The 16428-nt window shown below is 41.1% G+C and overlaps 2 protein-coding genes across 2 annotated transcripts; both read right to left on the reverse strand.

Annotated features, from left to right (window-relative positions):
• Positions 1 to 585: 585 nt before the first annotated feature.
• LOC147456319 (uncharacterized) lies at positions 586 to 13203 on the reverse strand. Its single transcript, XM_086514830.1, has 6 exons — positions 13080 to 13203; positions 12022 to 12363; positions 11915 to 11937; positions 7158 to 7464; positions 7004 to 7072; positions 586 to 4223 (listed from the first exon to the last, which is right to left on the reverse strand). The coding sequence occupies exons 2-6, from the start codon at positions 12063 to 12065 to the stop codon at positions 4181 to 4183; spliced, it is 486 nt and encodes a 161-aa protein (XP_086370956.1). The 5' UTR covers positions 12066 to 12363; positions 13080 to 13203; the 3' UTR covers positions 586 to 4180.
• LOC147456320 (photosystem I reaction center subunit N) lies at positions 12968 to 14157 on the reverse strand. The gene is made up of 5 exons (XM_086514829.1): positions 13882 to 14157; positions 13737 to 13783; positions 13608 to 13661; positions 13309 to 13420; positions 12968 to 13203 (listed from the first exon to the last, which is right to left on the reverse strand). Exons 1-4 carry the CDS (start codon positions 14111 to 14113, stop codon positions 13334 to 13336), a joined length of 420 nt encoding a protein of 139 aa, XP_086370955.1. The 5' UTR covers positions 14114 to 14157; the 3' UTR covers positions 12968 to 13203; positions 13309 to 13333.
• Between the last annotated feature and the right edge of the window lie 2271 nt (positions 14158 to 16428).

A 16428-nucleotide genomic window follows, 5' to 3' on the forward strand; every position in this document is an offset into this window, starting at 1 on the left:
GTACACCACACTTGGCATACATGTCAAGCAAAGCCTTGCCAAGCACAACATCTTTTTGTAACAGCCCCTGCCTAACAATCTCATCATGACTCTGCTTGCCCATGATAGCGTTTTGCATAATGCCACATGCCTTCAAAACACAAGTATAGGTGACCGCATCCGGAGAGAAGCCCTCACTTTGCATCCGATAAAAATAGCCAAGCACTTCCTGGCCCTGATCTTGTCGGGCATATCCTGCAATCAATGCATTCCAAGAGACTGCATCCCGGACATAAAGCTCGTCAAGAACTTGTTGTGCTTTGGAAAGTACACTACACTTGGCATACATGTCAACCAAAGCATTACCAAGCACGACAGATTTTTGCAACAGCCCCCGACTAACAAGCTCATCATGAATTTGTTTTCCTGTGTCGACATCTTGCAAAGTTCCACATGCCTTCAAAATGCAAGCATAGGTGACTGCATCTAGAGAGAAGCCCTCGCTTCGCATCCGCTAGAAGCATCCCAATGCTTCTTGGCCCTGCCCCTGTTGGGCATAACCTGCAATCGACGCATTTTAAGAGACCGCATCTCGATCAAGAAGCTCGTCAAGAACTTGTTGAGATTTCAAAAGTACACCACACTTGGCATACATGTCAACCAAAGCATTGCCAAGCATGACAGTTGTTTTCAACAGCCCCTGATTGACAATCTCATCGTGAATTTGTTTGCCCATATCAATGTCTCGCATAATGCCACATGCCTTCAAAATGCAAGCATAGGTGAGTGCATCTAGAGAGAAACCCTCACTTAGCATACAATGGAAACAATTCAAAGCTTCCTGGCCCTGGCCTTGTTGGGCATATCCTGCAATTAATGCAGTCCAAGAGATGACATCTCGGTTGGGAAGCTCGTCCAGAACTTGTTGTGCTTTCCAAAGTACACCACAATTAGCATACATGTATACCAGTGCATTGCCAAGCACGACATTCTTCTCCAACAACCTTTGACTGCATCCGGAGAGAGGCCCTCGCTTCGCAAGCGATGAAAACAACCTAGAGCTTCATGACCCTGCCCATGTCGGGCATATCCTACAATAAGTGCAGTCCAACCGACGACATCCCGGACTAGAAGCTCATCAACAACTTGTTGTGCCCTGACAAGTGAACCACACTTAACATACATACTGGCCAACAAGCTCTGTAACCTGCGAACTGCGTGGAGAAGATCAGGTAGCTTTTGACGGCGTAGTTTTTAATAGAGCTTGTCAGCGCTGGTTTTTTTTTTTTTTTAAGAGGAGCCACATGGGCTAACGAGAGGCCAGGAATTTGGAACGCACTACGCTAACGAAGTAAAGAGGTAGCAACGGAATTCTTTTTCTTAAGGGAAAATTACCAAAATAGCCCTCTAATTTGTGAAATTCCCTCAAATTTCAAAAATTCCCAAAACACCCTTTATATATTTTGGTCGGATTCTTCGAGATTTTTTTATCTTTATTCCTTTTTGACAATTGAGACAAATTTTTGAGAGCTTAGCATGTAATTTGTCACAAATTATCTTGCAAAAAAAGTTGATTGTGTCTAAAAATGATGAAGCGATTCATGTCCAAAGCCTACATGACCAACACAAATTCTAGTTTTAGCATCTTGTATTGATAGACGATCAGTCTTCTTATGAAAAGCTACAAATTTTTTCATCTTTGGAGAAATTTAATCTCACGACCAAGGGTATTTTAGGAATTTTGAAAAATTTTAAGGGCATCCTGGGAATTTATGACAAAATATTGGGGGTATTTTGGGAATTTCCACAAATTAGAGGGGTATTTTGGAAAGTTTCTCTTTTTTTTAATGGTACAACTCATAGGATAGGCAGCAAGCTCGCTGCACGATGGATTGGCTTAGGCCAAGAGTTGGAGTTTGAAGGCAATGTCGTGGAGTGGTAATGGAGCCAAGTTGGGATGGGAGGGAAACTTGAGAGATTCCAACTATTGAAAAGTTGTCTCACACAAAAAGATTGCTACCATGTTAGTTGATTTAATCCCAAAGCTTGTGTTCGAATGCATATTATAATTACTAGTATGTGACCCGCGCGTTGTTGCGGCCAAGAAGAGGCAAGGTCCAATTTTGGTAGCCCTCTTCTCCCTCTCCCTTACTCCATGTGAAAACATTTTTTAAGCATCCACAATCAAGTGTCAATTATATTATCTTGAATGCTTCTATATTAAATTAAATCATCCTCCAAAGCTTTAATACAATACTCTATCTAGCTATCAATATTGACATCTTACGTAGGAGGGAACTCTCAAAAGACACCCCAATGAAGAGCCAACCATGTGTTTAACTTGTTTTTATTTCATTGTTGAAGTACAAAGCTGCAACCTAAAGCTCTTAGAATGAACCAATGCTTTTAGGGTCTTTAGATAGGGTGTATACTTGGTGTTTAGACCAAAAATTTGAAGATGTTTATAGCATGGAGTATGCCAAATGCAATTCCACGAACCTTGCCCTTGAAGTAGCACAAAAAAGGCATTTTGTGTTATCCAAAATCTAATGTATGAATTCATCTCTCTCTCACACACACACACACAAAGTGAAAAAGGATGCTCAGACATTACTTTATTCTTTGAAAAGGAATACATCAGTCTTATGAAGTAACATTGGATTGTTTCTAAAACAAATTTTTTGAAGTAATTGATCATAAAGATGTCAGTTTACTGGACCCTTCATTTGTCAAATATGTGTTGAGCTAGGTAGTGGATATATTTGATGCCATAGTGTGCATTTCAGAGCTTTGCCTCTCTCTTTCCTTGTAAGTCATTTTGTTTGAACAAAAAAGAAAAAGACATTCTCTCTCTCTCTTACTCACTTGGTTTGAACAAAAAACAAAGAAATTTTTTCTCTTAATTGTTCTTCACTTAACACAACAACACAATAGTATTTTCTTAGTTCTTTCATAATGCCATAACAGCCTTTTCTCAATTCTTTCATGATGATAGACATGTCATTAAGATGCAAGCATATCTAATCATATTTAATAAAGAGCCCTCAATCTATATTCATAAAAAATGACCAAGAGCTTCTTGATCCTCCTCATGTTGGACACAACCTACAATATGTGCCATCAAAGAGACTACATCCTTGAATGTAGCTCTTCAATGAAATGCTATGCTCTTATAAGAAAGCTTATTGTGCCATCCAAGAAACAAAAATTTAAAAGAAAGCTATCCAAGATACACTAAAATTTGTATACATCTGACCACTTTGTTCCCTAAGAATAAACTTAGTCAATGGTTCCTTTTTGTACCCTTATTGAGTATGTTATGTGAACACTTTTTTATTTTAAGAGAGCACATTATGGACATGGATCTCATTTAGATTAAAAAAAGGCTTTAAAAAGTGCATCACATTGGCAAATGCGTGGACCAAGCATTACCCCTCACTATTCATATGATTGTGCATATGCTCACCAAGATGCAAGCATAGGAGAGGAGTCCTCACGTTGCATTAATCGATACCTTGTCTTACCTATATGACCTTGACATATCGTGCAATAACAAAATAACATCCTAAATTGGGAGCAGTTTGAGATACACAACACTCGACATACATACTGATGAATGAGCATGTTTCCTCCCAAGGTACCCACTATCACAAATATCTGGATGTATCCTACTATGTTGGTACAAAGAAATCATTCCCAAGAAGAGTGATATTCCAACCTCATCATAAGATTGCTTTCCTATGAAACTTCTTACATAGAAAGCAATTGAGATACTAATGTTTGTTTGTATGATTCATGCCCACACTAACAAACTCACTATGAAATTTTTTACCTTTGTCAACATGTTACATATTGCCACATGCCTCCACAATGAAGCATAGATGATTGAATACAGAGCAAAAACCCTCAATCTATATTTGTCAAAGCATGCTAGTGCTTTAGTCCACTCTTGCCTCAGAGACGTTGGGAACGTCCTACAAAAAATGCACTCATAACGTTGAACACAAGAGTGTCAAGAACAACACCTTTTTCCTAGTTCTTGCATAAAGCCACATGCCTTTAGAGATGCAAGCATAGGTAATCATATTTGTTGCGAGGCCCTCACTTTGCAACCAATAATATAGACCAAGAGCTTCTTTGTCCCACCCATAACTTGCAATAAATGTAGTCCAAGAATAGACATCCTCAATGCTAAGCTTTCTCAAGCACATGTTTTGGTCTTGGAGATGTGCCGCACTTGGATTCTAATGAGGTTACAGTAGAAACATTGTCGTGTCATCCAAAAATGAATATCATCAATAGCAAGCACTCCAAGATACACTACAAAGTGCATACATACCGAAAAAATGTTTCCTAAATATGAATACATATTCATGCAATGTTGCTTGGTCTTGTCCTTATTGGGCAAGTCATTCAAACATTGCATTTCAAGAGACCACATTGCAAGCAAGGAACTCAACAAACAGTGGAATACATGTGGACAATAGCATTGATGTTGACCATTAATTGCATCATGCATAGGTTCACAAATGATGCAAGCATCATATATGGGCCCTCATTTTGCATCAACACAAAACTTCTCTACCATGTCCATGTTGTATACACCCTGCACAGAAGTACGTCCAAGAAAAAAACACTGAAGCAATCCAAAATACAGTAGACTTTATGTGCATGACCAACTTGCAAGTGTGTCTGAAGTTAACCCTCATCACAAATATCTGTATGTATCCTACAACCCTAGCATAGAGAAAGCAATCCCAGGAATGACGTCATTTTCTTTCAAGAGGCCAATACTAAGAACCTCATCATGAAATTCTTTGCTTTTATCAACATCTTGCTAAATTCCACATCCTGTTAAGATGCAAGCATAGATGATTGCATTGGGTTATATAAGAATGCAGAAACAAAGTTAGCTTGGTTGCAAATGGGGATGAAGATTGTGAGAAGACATCTTACACCAATATATGAATGCAAAGAAAACTCTACTTCTTGTGTTCGCTCTTGCTAAGCCCTCTCCTCTATGAATAGTTAGTTCCATTTGAATTTATTATATGCATTTCCTGATGACTCTGATACATGTTGCTCATCGACTTGAGTCCCTAGAGCCCGCAATTTAAGGTCTCTATCTTTCTCTCATGAGAGAACGATGCAAATAAACATTCTTCATTTTATTTCTCTTAAATTAAAAATTTGTTAAATCTTTACTTCAAAAGTCTTCTCTCTCTCTCTCTCTCTCTCTCTCTCTCTCTCTCTCTCTCTCTCTCTCTCTTTCTCTTCAAGTGTGTGTCTATGCAGGTAGAGCTATGTTCAACACTATAGGAAAATGATACATAAGAGGTCTAATTGTAGAATTGAGGCCTCGCCCCCTAATCTTGCTAAGAGGCCTGCTACATTTGGATAAGGACTGTGCTTAAAATCCTTCTGTTCAAGCTTTTAGAACTCTCAAACCCTCAAAACTGAGTTGATTGGCCACTTAGTCTCAGTGTTACACTTAGAATTGAATCCCATTGAGTGGCTATAGGGACTCAAATTCCTCGCCGCCTACTTAATGTGAGGTTCCACCAAGTGGTTACAGCACTTATAGCGCTCCACCAATATGCTGTAACACCTACAAAGTGGTAGTTTTTTCACAAATTTTGTAGCGCAAGCTTCCCATCTAGCCTAGCGATGCACTCCGTCACCCATTGCAGCCGGAAAAAAAATACCTTAAAAAAAGTTGAATGTCCTACTTTCTTTCAACACCATCTAGGTAAAGTGCCTATATTTAGCTTGTAGCATACTACTGTTTACACTGTATGTAGCTCTTGCTTCAGTCGGCATGTCCACTTTCTTGCACTTACAGAGCATGTGTGCTACAGGTGTTGGAGCCCCTCCAAGCTTGGCGAGACATGGCTATTAGTTTCACTATGTTTGTTTGTTTTGAGATTGGGTGCGTTTGTGTGGGATCCACATGGCTATTAGTTTCACTATGTGTGTTTGTGTGGGATCCACCCCTTATCAAACCAAACAAAGACTTCTTTGTCTCGATCAAATCAAAAAGATTATTACAGCTATCCATGCATGCACTACATGTGTTTCCACCCTCATCGTGATGTCACTTGCCATACGCTTCCACTATGCAATGGTGTTGTCTACTTCTCAAGCATGGATCGGCCCCTTTTTGTAGCCCTTGGTTCACAACCCCTATGTTCCCTACAACATTCTTCCCAATTAATTGGTCATGCAGTTAACTTATGGAATGAGGAGAAATTAACAAAGAGCAGAGGTGCCATTGTAGCTCGCGTTTCCTACTGTAGCTATGGTAGTCTCCTTTGTCCCATCCACACACACCACAGTTTTCCCTTGGCCTTCCTCTTTCTTGCATTTGCGCTTTTGATTGTGGGTCTTGAATCAAATGTACACTCCCTCTCTCCAGATTGTTGTGCCCTCTTAGCATTTCTCCACACAATGCAAAACCCCCACCTGAATTAGCTTCCAAGCAGTGCTTAGGAAAAATCATTTTTCCAAACAATGTACAAAATTCCTTCCCAAGAGGAAATTTTAGAAAATTAGGTTTATACACTAATTTTCTCTTTTTTGGGGCAAAATTGCTCCTTTTCCCCTTGCCCTCAACTGACATTTTTGAAATTGAAAATGACACAATATTAAGCTGAGACATATTTTTTCCAAACACTACTTCCAAGGATTCCCTTTGATGACACACCATGTGCCCATTATGACCTTTTGCAGATGCTAGCAGGGCCAAGACCACCATGCACACTATCACAATCAATGCAATATACCCTGCACTCAGCCCACTGCTCCTTCTACTTTCATTGTCACTGTTGTTTATGTCAAATTCTACGCACATATATAATCATGACGTCAGAAATTCCTTGGGGTGAGGAAGACACACACACACACACACACACACACACACACACACACACACACAGTGAGATCCTTGCCTCTTGTCACATACATTGTATACGTCGCTAGTCCATACCCTATGGCCAATACATACACATTTACTATCGTTGTGTACCTTGGCTCGTTGAGCTCGGACAAAACGGCCGGCTGTCCACCCATGTGCCGTTCACGCTCATGCTGGAACCTGCAGATTCCTATCATTGGCCATTTCTCCATCGCTTCTGTAGAGAGGACCACAAAGAGCACTGAGATTTTTGACTGCAAGCTACCTGATCCGATGGCACTTTGACGTAGATGGAAACCTCCGAGTAGGAGCTATTGAGGGAGACGGTGTAATAGAAGACAGTGGGGTCGAAAGCAGGAACCAGGGTTCCGGCTGATAAGGAAACCTCCGACGTAGACGGAAATCTCTGAGTAGGAGCTGTTGAGGGATGGTGCAATAGAAGATAGTGGGGTCGAAAGGGGGAACCAGGGTTCCGGCCAATAGGGACAGCTCCGTCAGAACAGCCGTTGTGGAAGACACCTTGCCATTGCTAGTTGATGGCACCGTCCACGCGCCGTCGATTGCTGCTGCTACTGTTGCCAACAAAAGCTACAGGAAAATGCAAGAAAGAGAAAGGCCGAGGACAAAATGTGGAGCAGCCCTCCTCCTCCTAATTCCAGTTTGGAGCTGCACATTATTGAGCTTTGTAATTTGAATGTGTATCTCCATGGCTCCCTTGCACCAAAGCTTGCGGATCTCTCGTCCTCAGCCTCAGCTACACGACACCAATATTCTATCGTAGCTTGCAAATGTATCGCGTCTCTCTCTCTCTCTCTCTCTCTCTCTCTCTCACACACACACACACACACACACACACAGCTATGAACAGACAGGTACTCACCTCTGGGCCAACAATAGCGTTCCTACTTGACACACACACACACACACACACACACACACACACACACACACACAGAGGGATGTCTATAGAGAGCTGTTGTAGCTACCCTCCCGTATGCTCAGAAGCCATTGTCGCCCTTCTACACTCTTCGCTATTGACAAACACACCTAACGTTTTGCCTTGCTCGTCAAAGAATTACAAAGAGCTACTGCCTTTCCATTCTTGTGTTTCCCTTCACGTTCCTAACATACTATTGCTCTTCACCTCATGCTCTAGCCCTTCCATTCATGTTGCGATTCACCTTCATGCAAAAAACTCAGTTTCCATGCTTCAGCTCTTTGTTGCCTGCTTCATCTTGTGTGTGCCAAGATGGCCTACACCATGCAAGGGGAGCTGCAAAATGGAGGCTAATCATCATAAAGTAGCAGTGACACTATATTTGTTGCGCAGTGCACACTGGCCAGCTTCAACTGGTCAGTGGTGTCAGTCTCGTCTCTCGCTCCAGTTTCACACACACGCACACTGCGCGAAGCGGTGGGGTCCACGTTTTTGAAGAGTTTGCACGCACCAAGTTCCAACACACACACACACACTTTATCGTCTGTGACTACAGGTAGGTCGGTCTCTCTCTCTCTCTCTCTCTCTCTCTCTCTCTCTCTCCAGTTTCGCACTGTCGCACACTCCACGAACATGGTGGACAGCAGGTATCTCTCTCTCTCTCTCTCTCTCTCTCTCTCTCCAATTTCACACTGTCGCACATTGCACACTCCACGAACATGGTGGACAGCAGGTATCTCTCTCTCTCTCTCTCTCTCTCTCTCTCTCTCTCTCCCTCTCTCCAATTTCACACTGTCGCACATTGCACACTCCACGAACATGGTGGACAGCAGGTATCTCTCTCTCTCTCTCCAATTTCGCACGGTCGCACATTGCACACTCCACGAACATGGTGGACAGCAGGTATGTCTCTCTCTCTCTCTCTCTCTCCAATTTCGCACTGTCGCACATTGCACACTCCACGAACATGGTGGACAGCAGGTCTCTTCCCATCCAATCATGCAACGTGCACACATATCCATATCGCATGCACAGACAAATCGCCGAGGTCTCGGGACTCGCTAAATGGGAGTGATTGTTGTTGTGCAATGCTCTTTGGAGAAGAAAGGAGAGATTGACACGTGGAGGGCCTCTTTGAGCTTGAAATTTTTACGCTGCATTATAGAAGTATAGATGGTCTTCACTTTAGTAAATTTTTTTAGTAGCCTCCCATCCATGTAAATTTCTAGACTTCACTTTGTTTTATTGTAAGACTTCTCTCCTCAATTTCTCTTTATAAACATTTATTAGTGATGAAATTTTTGTGACATACATGACATGGCATACATTGGGTTCGCGGGATGTGTGCTTTTTTGCAAAACAAACATGGAATTACCATATGATGTCAAATTTAAATGCAATCCATAAATCTAGGAAATACATTCATTTTGGCCATAGGAGCCAAAAAGGTGGAGGGTAACATGCAAAGGTAACATGCAGAGGAGGAAGTGGGCTACAAATGCAAACCAATGTAACCACTTCAAAGTATATTCACACATATGTGTTCACATGCAAGTGAAATCACATGCGGGTCTATGTGTTTACTTGTTGTCATATCATGCACATTTTCATAGCCCCCATCATCTCTCTATTTGCTTGTCTCTACCCATTCTTATCAAGTGCATTAGTAGTTTCCACCACCTTGAGTCATAGTAAGGACTTCCACCCAAATAAACAAGAAAAGGAATCAAGATATCAAGGGTAGTGTCCAACAAAGAGAACAACTCCTCCAGAGAGCAAGTACACAATCTACTACATCACATGCATATAGAACAGTGTCCAACAAAGAGAACAAGAAGTCGAGAGAACAAGTACACAATCTACTACATCACATGCATATAGAACAGTGTCCAACAAAGAGAACAACTCCTCGAGAGAGCAAGTACACAATCTACTACATTACATGCATATAGAACAGTGTCCAACAAAGAGAACAACTCGAGAGAACAAGTACACAATCTACTACATCACATGCATATAGAACAAAACACACGAATCAAGAAAAAGAGCTTACACGAAAACCCACCTATAATAGTGAAACAAGATCTCAAACTTTATTGAGAACTAAGGCCACGAGGTTTAGTCAAGAGTTTAGAGTAGCAAAAGCCAGTGGTCCACCAAAAAACATATCATCATGGCTAGAATTATCTATATGATTCTCATTTTTAAATGTTCTCAAGTAATTTCACTTAAATCTGCCACAGCAAACTCTAGCCACAATTCACTTCTTAAGTATTATTTAGAGAGCTTTATTAAAAGCTCAAATTATTTATAAATGTTACATTCACTCTTACAAACATACTTGTTCTTTTCTTAAGAAGATAACTTTTTGGAACATTTTGCTGCAACTTCTTCTATATCATTGTCCTTTTCAAACATTTGCAATAAATTCACACCCACACAAATTAAGCATGCAAGTACCATCTTAAATTACTTTGAAATCAGTCAAAAGAACAAGCATCACAACATATAGAGACTATCCTTGACTTTTAAGAACCACATTTTCTTTCCTTAAGCTGCCATTTTAGAATTTGTACTTTCATGCAATGTCTTTATGGAGTATTTTTCGCTTGGAAAAACCTCATGGTTCTAACACCTAATTGCACAAGGTCAAGCTAGCATACTTGTATCTTGAATCTAAACGTGAAGCAACATCAAGATCCTCCAACTCCTTGCGGATGTATTTTAAGCAAGTAGCGTGTGCAATGCTTCGCTAGATTGCTCTCTTGTTGAATTCACATGCTTTGTACCACTAAAAGAATTCTCTTGCCAAAACAAGAAAGATATGCAATTCTTTGTGCATACCCTAGAGAAACATGTCAGCTTTGTTTCCTGGTGAAGCGGTGTATGGCTTTTAATCATAGCATGCTAATTAAATCATACTTGTTGAAAGGCATCACCATTATAACTTTGTATGATACAACTAGATAAGGATGTGATGCTAAATGCTTCTAGTCTTCTAGTGTGTATGAGGTAGGCTATATATGAGGTGATGCAAAGGAGTTTGTATACATGAGGTACAGATTCACTTGTTAGACAAAGGACTCTAGTTGATAAACATCTATTTTGAAAGAAACCTTTTTGGTGGCTCCTTATATATTCTTAAATTGCTCTTTTAAGATTATGAGATCCCACAAAGGAAGAAGCATAAGAACCTATACTATCAAAAGAATTGCAAGAAGCCACCACGAGTTAAAACCCTTCCATATCCATTTTGCATAATGATGGAAGCATAAATAACCAAGTACAAGGCAAGATTGTATGGCAAATTATGTGCATACTCATGCAATCACTTCAAAGAGGCATTTGCTCCTATGGCAAAATAACAAAAATGTTATAGAGATGTGATTGTTGTGGAATCTCTGAAAGCGTTTTTATGCACGAGGAATGTATATTCATGATCTTATTGTTGTAGGCCACCTCGGCCGTCTGAAATGAGAAGTGTTTTGCGTGACAGATGTGCTCCTCTCAATGCATTTCTTGATGGAGATATTTTGTCGAGAACCGACTCCTAGGACTTGCTATTTGCAACCTATAGCTTCAGGGTCTTGAGAGAAATTTGTGTTTCCTATTCTAGCTAGGGATTTGGAAAGGAGAATGCATCACTTTTTATACCTTTTTGGCACCATATTTAGTAGAAGGAAAGGGTATATAGGGATCATCCAACTAGGTTATGAGAATTTAAGGAACCCAAAATATGCACATAAGCTTCATGAAGCTTAAATTAGGTTGATGGAGATGTGTATAATTGTTTGGATGTGCAACAATAATACAAGCATTGCAATCATTTTGATTTATGTCTTACCTTTTCTTTGTATTTTTTTTTCCAAGGAAGCACATCGCTGATTCTCTATTACTTTGACCGCCTGTAGGCGCCCAAAAGGTGCCTACCTATAGGGAAGTAAATCTAATACGACTGCCCAAATGCAAAGTACAAGGCTGCCCGAAGGCATAGAACCTGTGAATAGCTGAGGCCCATCAGAAACTGAAAACTGAAACAACCTATAGGGAAGTAAATCTAATACGACTGCCCAAATGCAAAGTACAAGGCTGCCCGAAGGCATAGAACCTGTGAATAGCTGAGGCCCATCAGAAACTGAAAACTGAAACATAAACCCCGTAGGCTGAAACAACTATATATTGTGCCTCTTACCTTGTTCTATTCAAGAAGCCCACAGAATTCCTCCTCAACAACATATTTCTTTAAAAAAAGATGTGTCGCCCACCATCAATGAGTCGCGAACAATGAGTCCTATTTGTCACAGGGCACTGAATTTTCTTTGTAGGGATACAGTTTAGATTTGAAAGATGCCACCGCATATCGAACCTGGGTCATTACACACTCCCACATCCATCCATAACAACTACGTTACGATCCTGTCAACACTGAACTCTTCCCCTTCCATTCAGTGGCAAAGATGGTGAATCACGAATGTATGGCCATCAAAAAGTAACCCTGCTCGTTGATCCAAGAGCATGGTACACGCATGACTGTCTGTTCAAGATCTCAGAAAAAAAAAAGTTACAATTAGGACATTTTCTTATCTGAATATTAGCTTGAAACACAATCGACATCTCCTCGATATATCCCATCATCGAGACCTTCCACTTACCAATTTACCCCAAAACTTAACAATTCTCACACGCACGGCCAAAAAAATGCCCGGGGGGGGGGGGAGAGAGATGCTCCGATGATGCCAATGTTGCAATTCAATGTTAATAAACGATCATACCTAGGTGACACCAGGATAGGCCCATATTTCACCTTTTAAAGGAAGGTGCAAGGTATAGACTCTGGAAGTCATCCACAAGACAATATAGCCATCACTTCCATCATGTATAGTATTGACTAAATACTACAACATTACAACTTAGCATGGTTAGTCCCAATATATGCTTTCACACACCCAGAACCCACACACACGCAAGAGCATACATCAGTACAAAGATCTGTGTACTGGGTTCCTGTCATAACTCTAGAGATCCAGGGCAGACTCTGCCATACTGAAGCCTACCACTAAAAGAAGCCATACATAGGGGAAAATCGCACAAAAATAAGGCAGTTGATAGTGCATAGGCACCAAAGAAGATAACAAGAATAAACACAAATTCGACTGGTCATAAAGAATTATCCAATCTGTCAAAGATCATGAATAAAACGTTACAAGAAACGGCCAGTATCCCAGAAACCTTTGAAACCTGGTCACTTACAAGCGGTAGTGCGCTGAGGTCTCATAGGTTGGATTCCGACGCAAACCATGTCTTTGAAGAGGAGCTGGAAATACAAGCAACAGCCGATATGCATTGGATGACAGCATTCAAGTAAGCTGCATTCCTGCTAGCAACGTAGGACAAAGACTCTACTAAGACAAAACAATGGGTTTCCTGAGTCTATTCAAGCATGTAAAACTTGCAAGAGTGATTTTCATTGTACAGGAACCTCATGAGAAACTCCAAGAGGAGTGTCATTTCTTCTTGCTCCGGGTCCTCTCGAGCCATTTTAAGATGTCCTTCTCATTTTCCGATAAATCCGTCCTATTTTGGAGCGTGCCCTGCCATGAGGGAGGCCATAACCAGATTCACAAACTTTTCTGAACAATGAAGGGCCATCAATGCATGCTAGCTACGGAGTTCAAACCAAAATGGGCCTGCACGGGTGTATGTACGCAACATGCATACACCAATGGGACATGCACATGTATGCGTCGTCATATATCTTGAAAAGATCGAGCCACTTACCTCTACGAACTCGAAATACTCCTTGAAATTGCGCTCATAATAGCTATTCAGCCTCTGCAATTACATCAGAGCTAAGCATTTACACCCCTTCCTGCAAATTTGACAAAGTGGCATGGAGCAGCTGATTACCTTCTGGTTATTCTTGGTCTTATTGGCCCGGGACTTCTCCAGCAGCTCTGTTAAAGAAGCCTTTGCATTAGAGCTCTCTCTCTCTCTCTCTCTCTCTCTCTCTCTCTCTCTCTCCACACACACACACACACATGCGCGCACTCACGTTCAATTAGCTGACTCTTGGGTGGATACTCGGGTATGGTGGTGGTCGCGAGAAAGGCGCTTGAAAGAGAAATCGCAAGCAGGTTTCTTCGGCTCTCCTGAGGGTGTGTGCTGCTTGGAGAGTGCCGACGAGAAGTAGGAGGACCATCAGCAGATCGCCCGACGCATGACGATAATCTACCAGATACTACCGCCATGTCCACCAGCTCTTGAGCCAAAGTATGACTGGACATGGCCACGTATGTGTGTGTGTGTGTGTGTGTGTGTGTGTGTGTGTGTGAGAGAGAGAGAGAGGAATACTAAAGGTGATTTTTGTACAAGGTTGGTGAGAGTGTATATAAATGTGAGGTTCCCTTTAGTGTATGTCGGATTCCGGTACGCCTATTATCGGCTCTAACAAACGTAGTCTTCGAAAATGGGTGCAATTTGAGCTTGTTTAATAGAGGATTTTGAAGGTGCATGGAATGCTTGGGAGGGTCAGAAGTTGTTACCATATACATGCGGTAGTGATGTGTGTGAAAACACTTAGGATCGCCGGGGCATTTTTTCCCTCACTAGAAGGCTATCTTATCTTTCCATTGCACACTAAGTAATACACTCTCTATCGCGTGTCTTGAGCTTCCTTCGTCTTCTCCAAGTTGTGTGTGTTTTCATGCGACCCTAATTCCAACAATTGGTATTAGAGCAGGTTGTCCTCCGAGCTTAGTCGCCCGTAGCTCTAGCACACGCCTATTCACTCTCTCTAATTTCTGTGAGCTTTGGCAAGCGTCAGTAGGTCGACAATTTCGGGCAATTTTCACATCAAGTGCAACATTTTCCATGACTGATAACAACATTGATGTGTTCAAGATGTTTGTTGCTTAGGATAGATTGGATGGAGACAATTACCCATGTGGGCTTACATGATGCAACATGTTCTTGTGTCAAAGGGTGTTTAGAATCTTATGCAAGGCATTGATGTACGTCGTGGTTTCGTGGATACAGGCGATGTTGAGGTTGTTGCAGGTTTTGGTGGCAGGATTCCTGTTGCGAGAGCTGTTTTGCCTATGGCTAAGCAGGCTCGTTGGGATGTAAGAGATGCACAGACTCATGCTTTGATTGCATTATCTGAAGCACACTATTACTCCTCACATTTATTCAGTTAAATCTGCAAAAGAGGCTTAGGATATTTTGGCTGGTCTTTATGCAAGTTGCAATGAGGCAAAAATTCCATTGCTGCCTAAAGAGCTGGAGTCGAAGATTATGCATGAAGAAGATGAAATAGACACTTTCCTTGCTGTTGTCAAGGATATAAATGAGCAACTTATTTCTGCAAGCGAAGTCATTTTTGACAGTTCACTTGTGCAGACTGTTCTTGATGCTCTGCTAGATTCTTACCAGACTTTTGCTAGTACTTGGAGACTTATGACCCAAGGAAATCCGGAAGTTATCAAGTCTGATGCATTATGCACATTGTTGTTGCAAGAGCCACTTTCCAGAAAAAATAGGGCTAAACATCGTGCAGTTGAACAGGCCTTTATTGTTGCTCAAAAAGGTGGTAACATCAATGTAGCCACTTCTCATGGTTCTTTTGCTAGTGGTAAATCACCTATTCCTAATGCTTCTGCTGGCACCAATTTGTCTGAGAATTCTGGTGATAAGGGCAAAAAGAAGATGTGTTGCCATTATTGTAAAGCTAATGACGTATTCGAATATGCCTATAACGTTGATTATGGCAGAATTAAAGTAACAATAGTGAACATTTCCTTAAGAGAATTCTTAAAGAGCGTAAGGAGAGTACTTGATTAAAGGTAGAAAAATGAACATTATTCCTAGTTAGATTGGCATGAACAATACTTGCAAAAGAGAGAGAGAGAGAGAGAGAGAATTAGAGAAATTGACAACAGTTGAGGACCAATTTACTTGGAGCCGGTCCCCCCTCCAAAAGGCTTTTGTATTATAGATTCTCCCTTGAAGAGAGACTTGGTACAATACATAGTTTGTGTTCCTTGAGACCTTGTTGATGCCATGAAGATGATAAGCTTCATGTATCAATATAATGCATGTAACTAACTTGCAAAAACATTAACTTGTCATTGGCCTCAATCCCAAGACCTCAAACACCTTCAAAGGTGGAGAGAGCTAGCAGGGAGTGAGGGAAGGCAAACCTAGCTTACCTAATGTCTAAAGTACCTAAAGGTTCTAGGTCTAAGGACTTTTAACACTAACCTTTGGAGGTCTTTAATGAAGCTAACCCTAAGGTCTTTTAAGCTTCATTATCTACTCATTGCTCTTTGGTAGACCATCTCCCTTTTCGACCCTTGATGAGATGTAGCATTCTCTCCTTTTGGTCCCGTGCTGAGATAGATCTAGCTCATATTTATATTCTAACTGTTGTTCCCAATTATTTTTCCACATTAAATGATCAATTTATTATGAGAAAATCATTTGGGATAGGTAGATATTAGGCCCCAGTCAGACTGGGACACCCGCCCCGCACTGGTTTTCAGAGGTCCAGCGAGGTTGCTGTCACACACAACTTCAGGACATGAGAGGCGACATTTTTCAG

This window comes from Adiantum capillus-veneris, chromosome 6, assembly GCF_014529385.1.
Source record: "Adiantum capillus-veneris isolate H3 chromosome 6, ASM1452938v2, whole genome shotgun sequence".
Classification (NCBI taxonomy): domain Eukaryota; kingdom Viridiplantae; phylum Streptophyta; class Polypodiopsida; order Polypodiales; family Pteridaceae; genus Adiantum; species Adiantum capillus-veneris.

Bases quoted from the DNA above. Each gene is read 5' to 3' on its own strand.
- LOC147456319 (XM_086514830.1), bottom strand. From the start codon at position 12,065: ATGTTGTTGAGGAGGAATTCTGTGGGCTTCTTGAATAGAACAAG. The intron at 7,465-11,914 runs GTACTTTGCATT...TGTTGGCAACAG, and splicing joins CTATGCCTTCGGGCAGCCTT to TAGCAGCAGCAATCGACGGC. The intron at 7,073-7,157 runs GTAGCTTGCAGT...AGGAATCTGCAG, and splicing joins TCAAAGTGCCATCGGATCAG to GTTCCAGCATGAGCGTGAAC.
- LOC147456320 (XM_086514829.1), bottom strand. From the start codon at position 14,113: ATGTCCAGTCATACTTTGGCTCAAGAGCTGGTGGACATGGCGGTAGTA. The intron at 13,784-13,881 runs GTGAGTGCGCGC...CTTCTTTAACAG, and splicing joins CAAGAGTCAGCTAATTGAAC to AGCTGCTGGAGAAGTCCCGG. The intron at 13,662-13,736 runs GTAATCAGCTGC...ATGTAATTGCAG, and splicing joins AGACCAAGAATAACCAGAAG to AGGCTGAATAGCTATTATGA.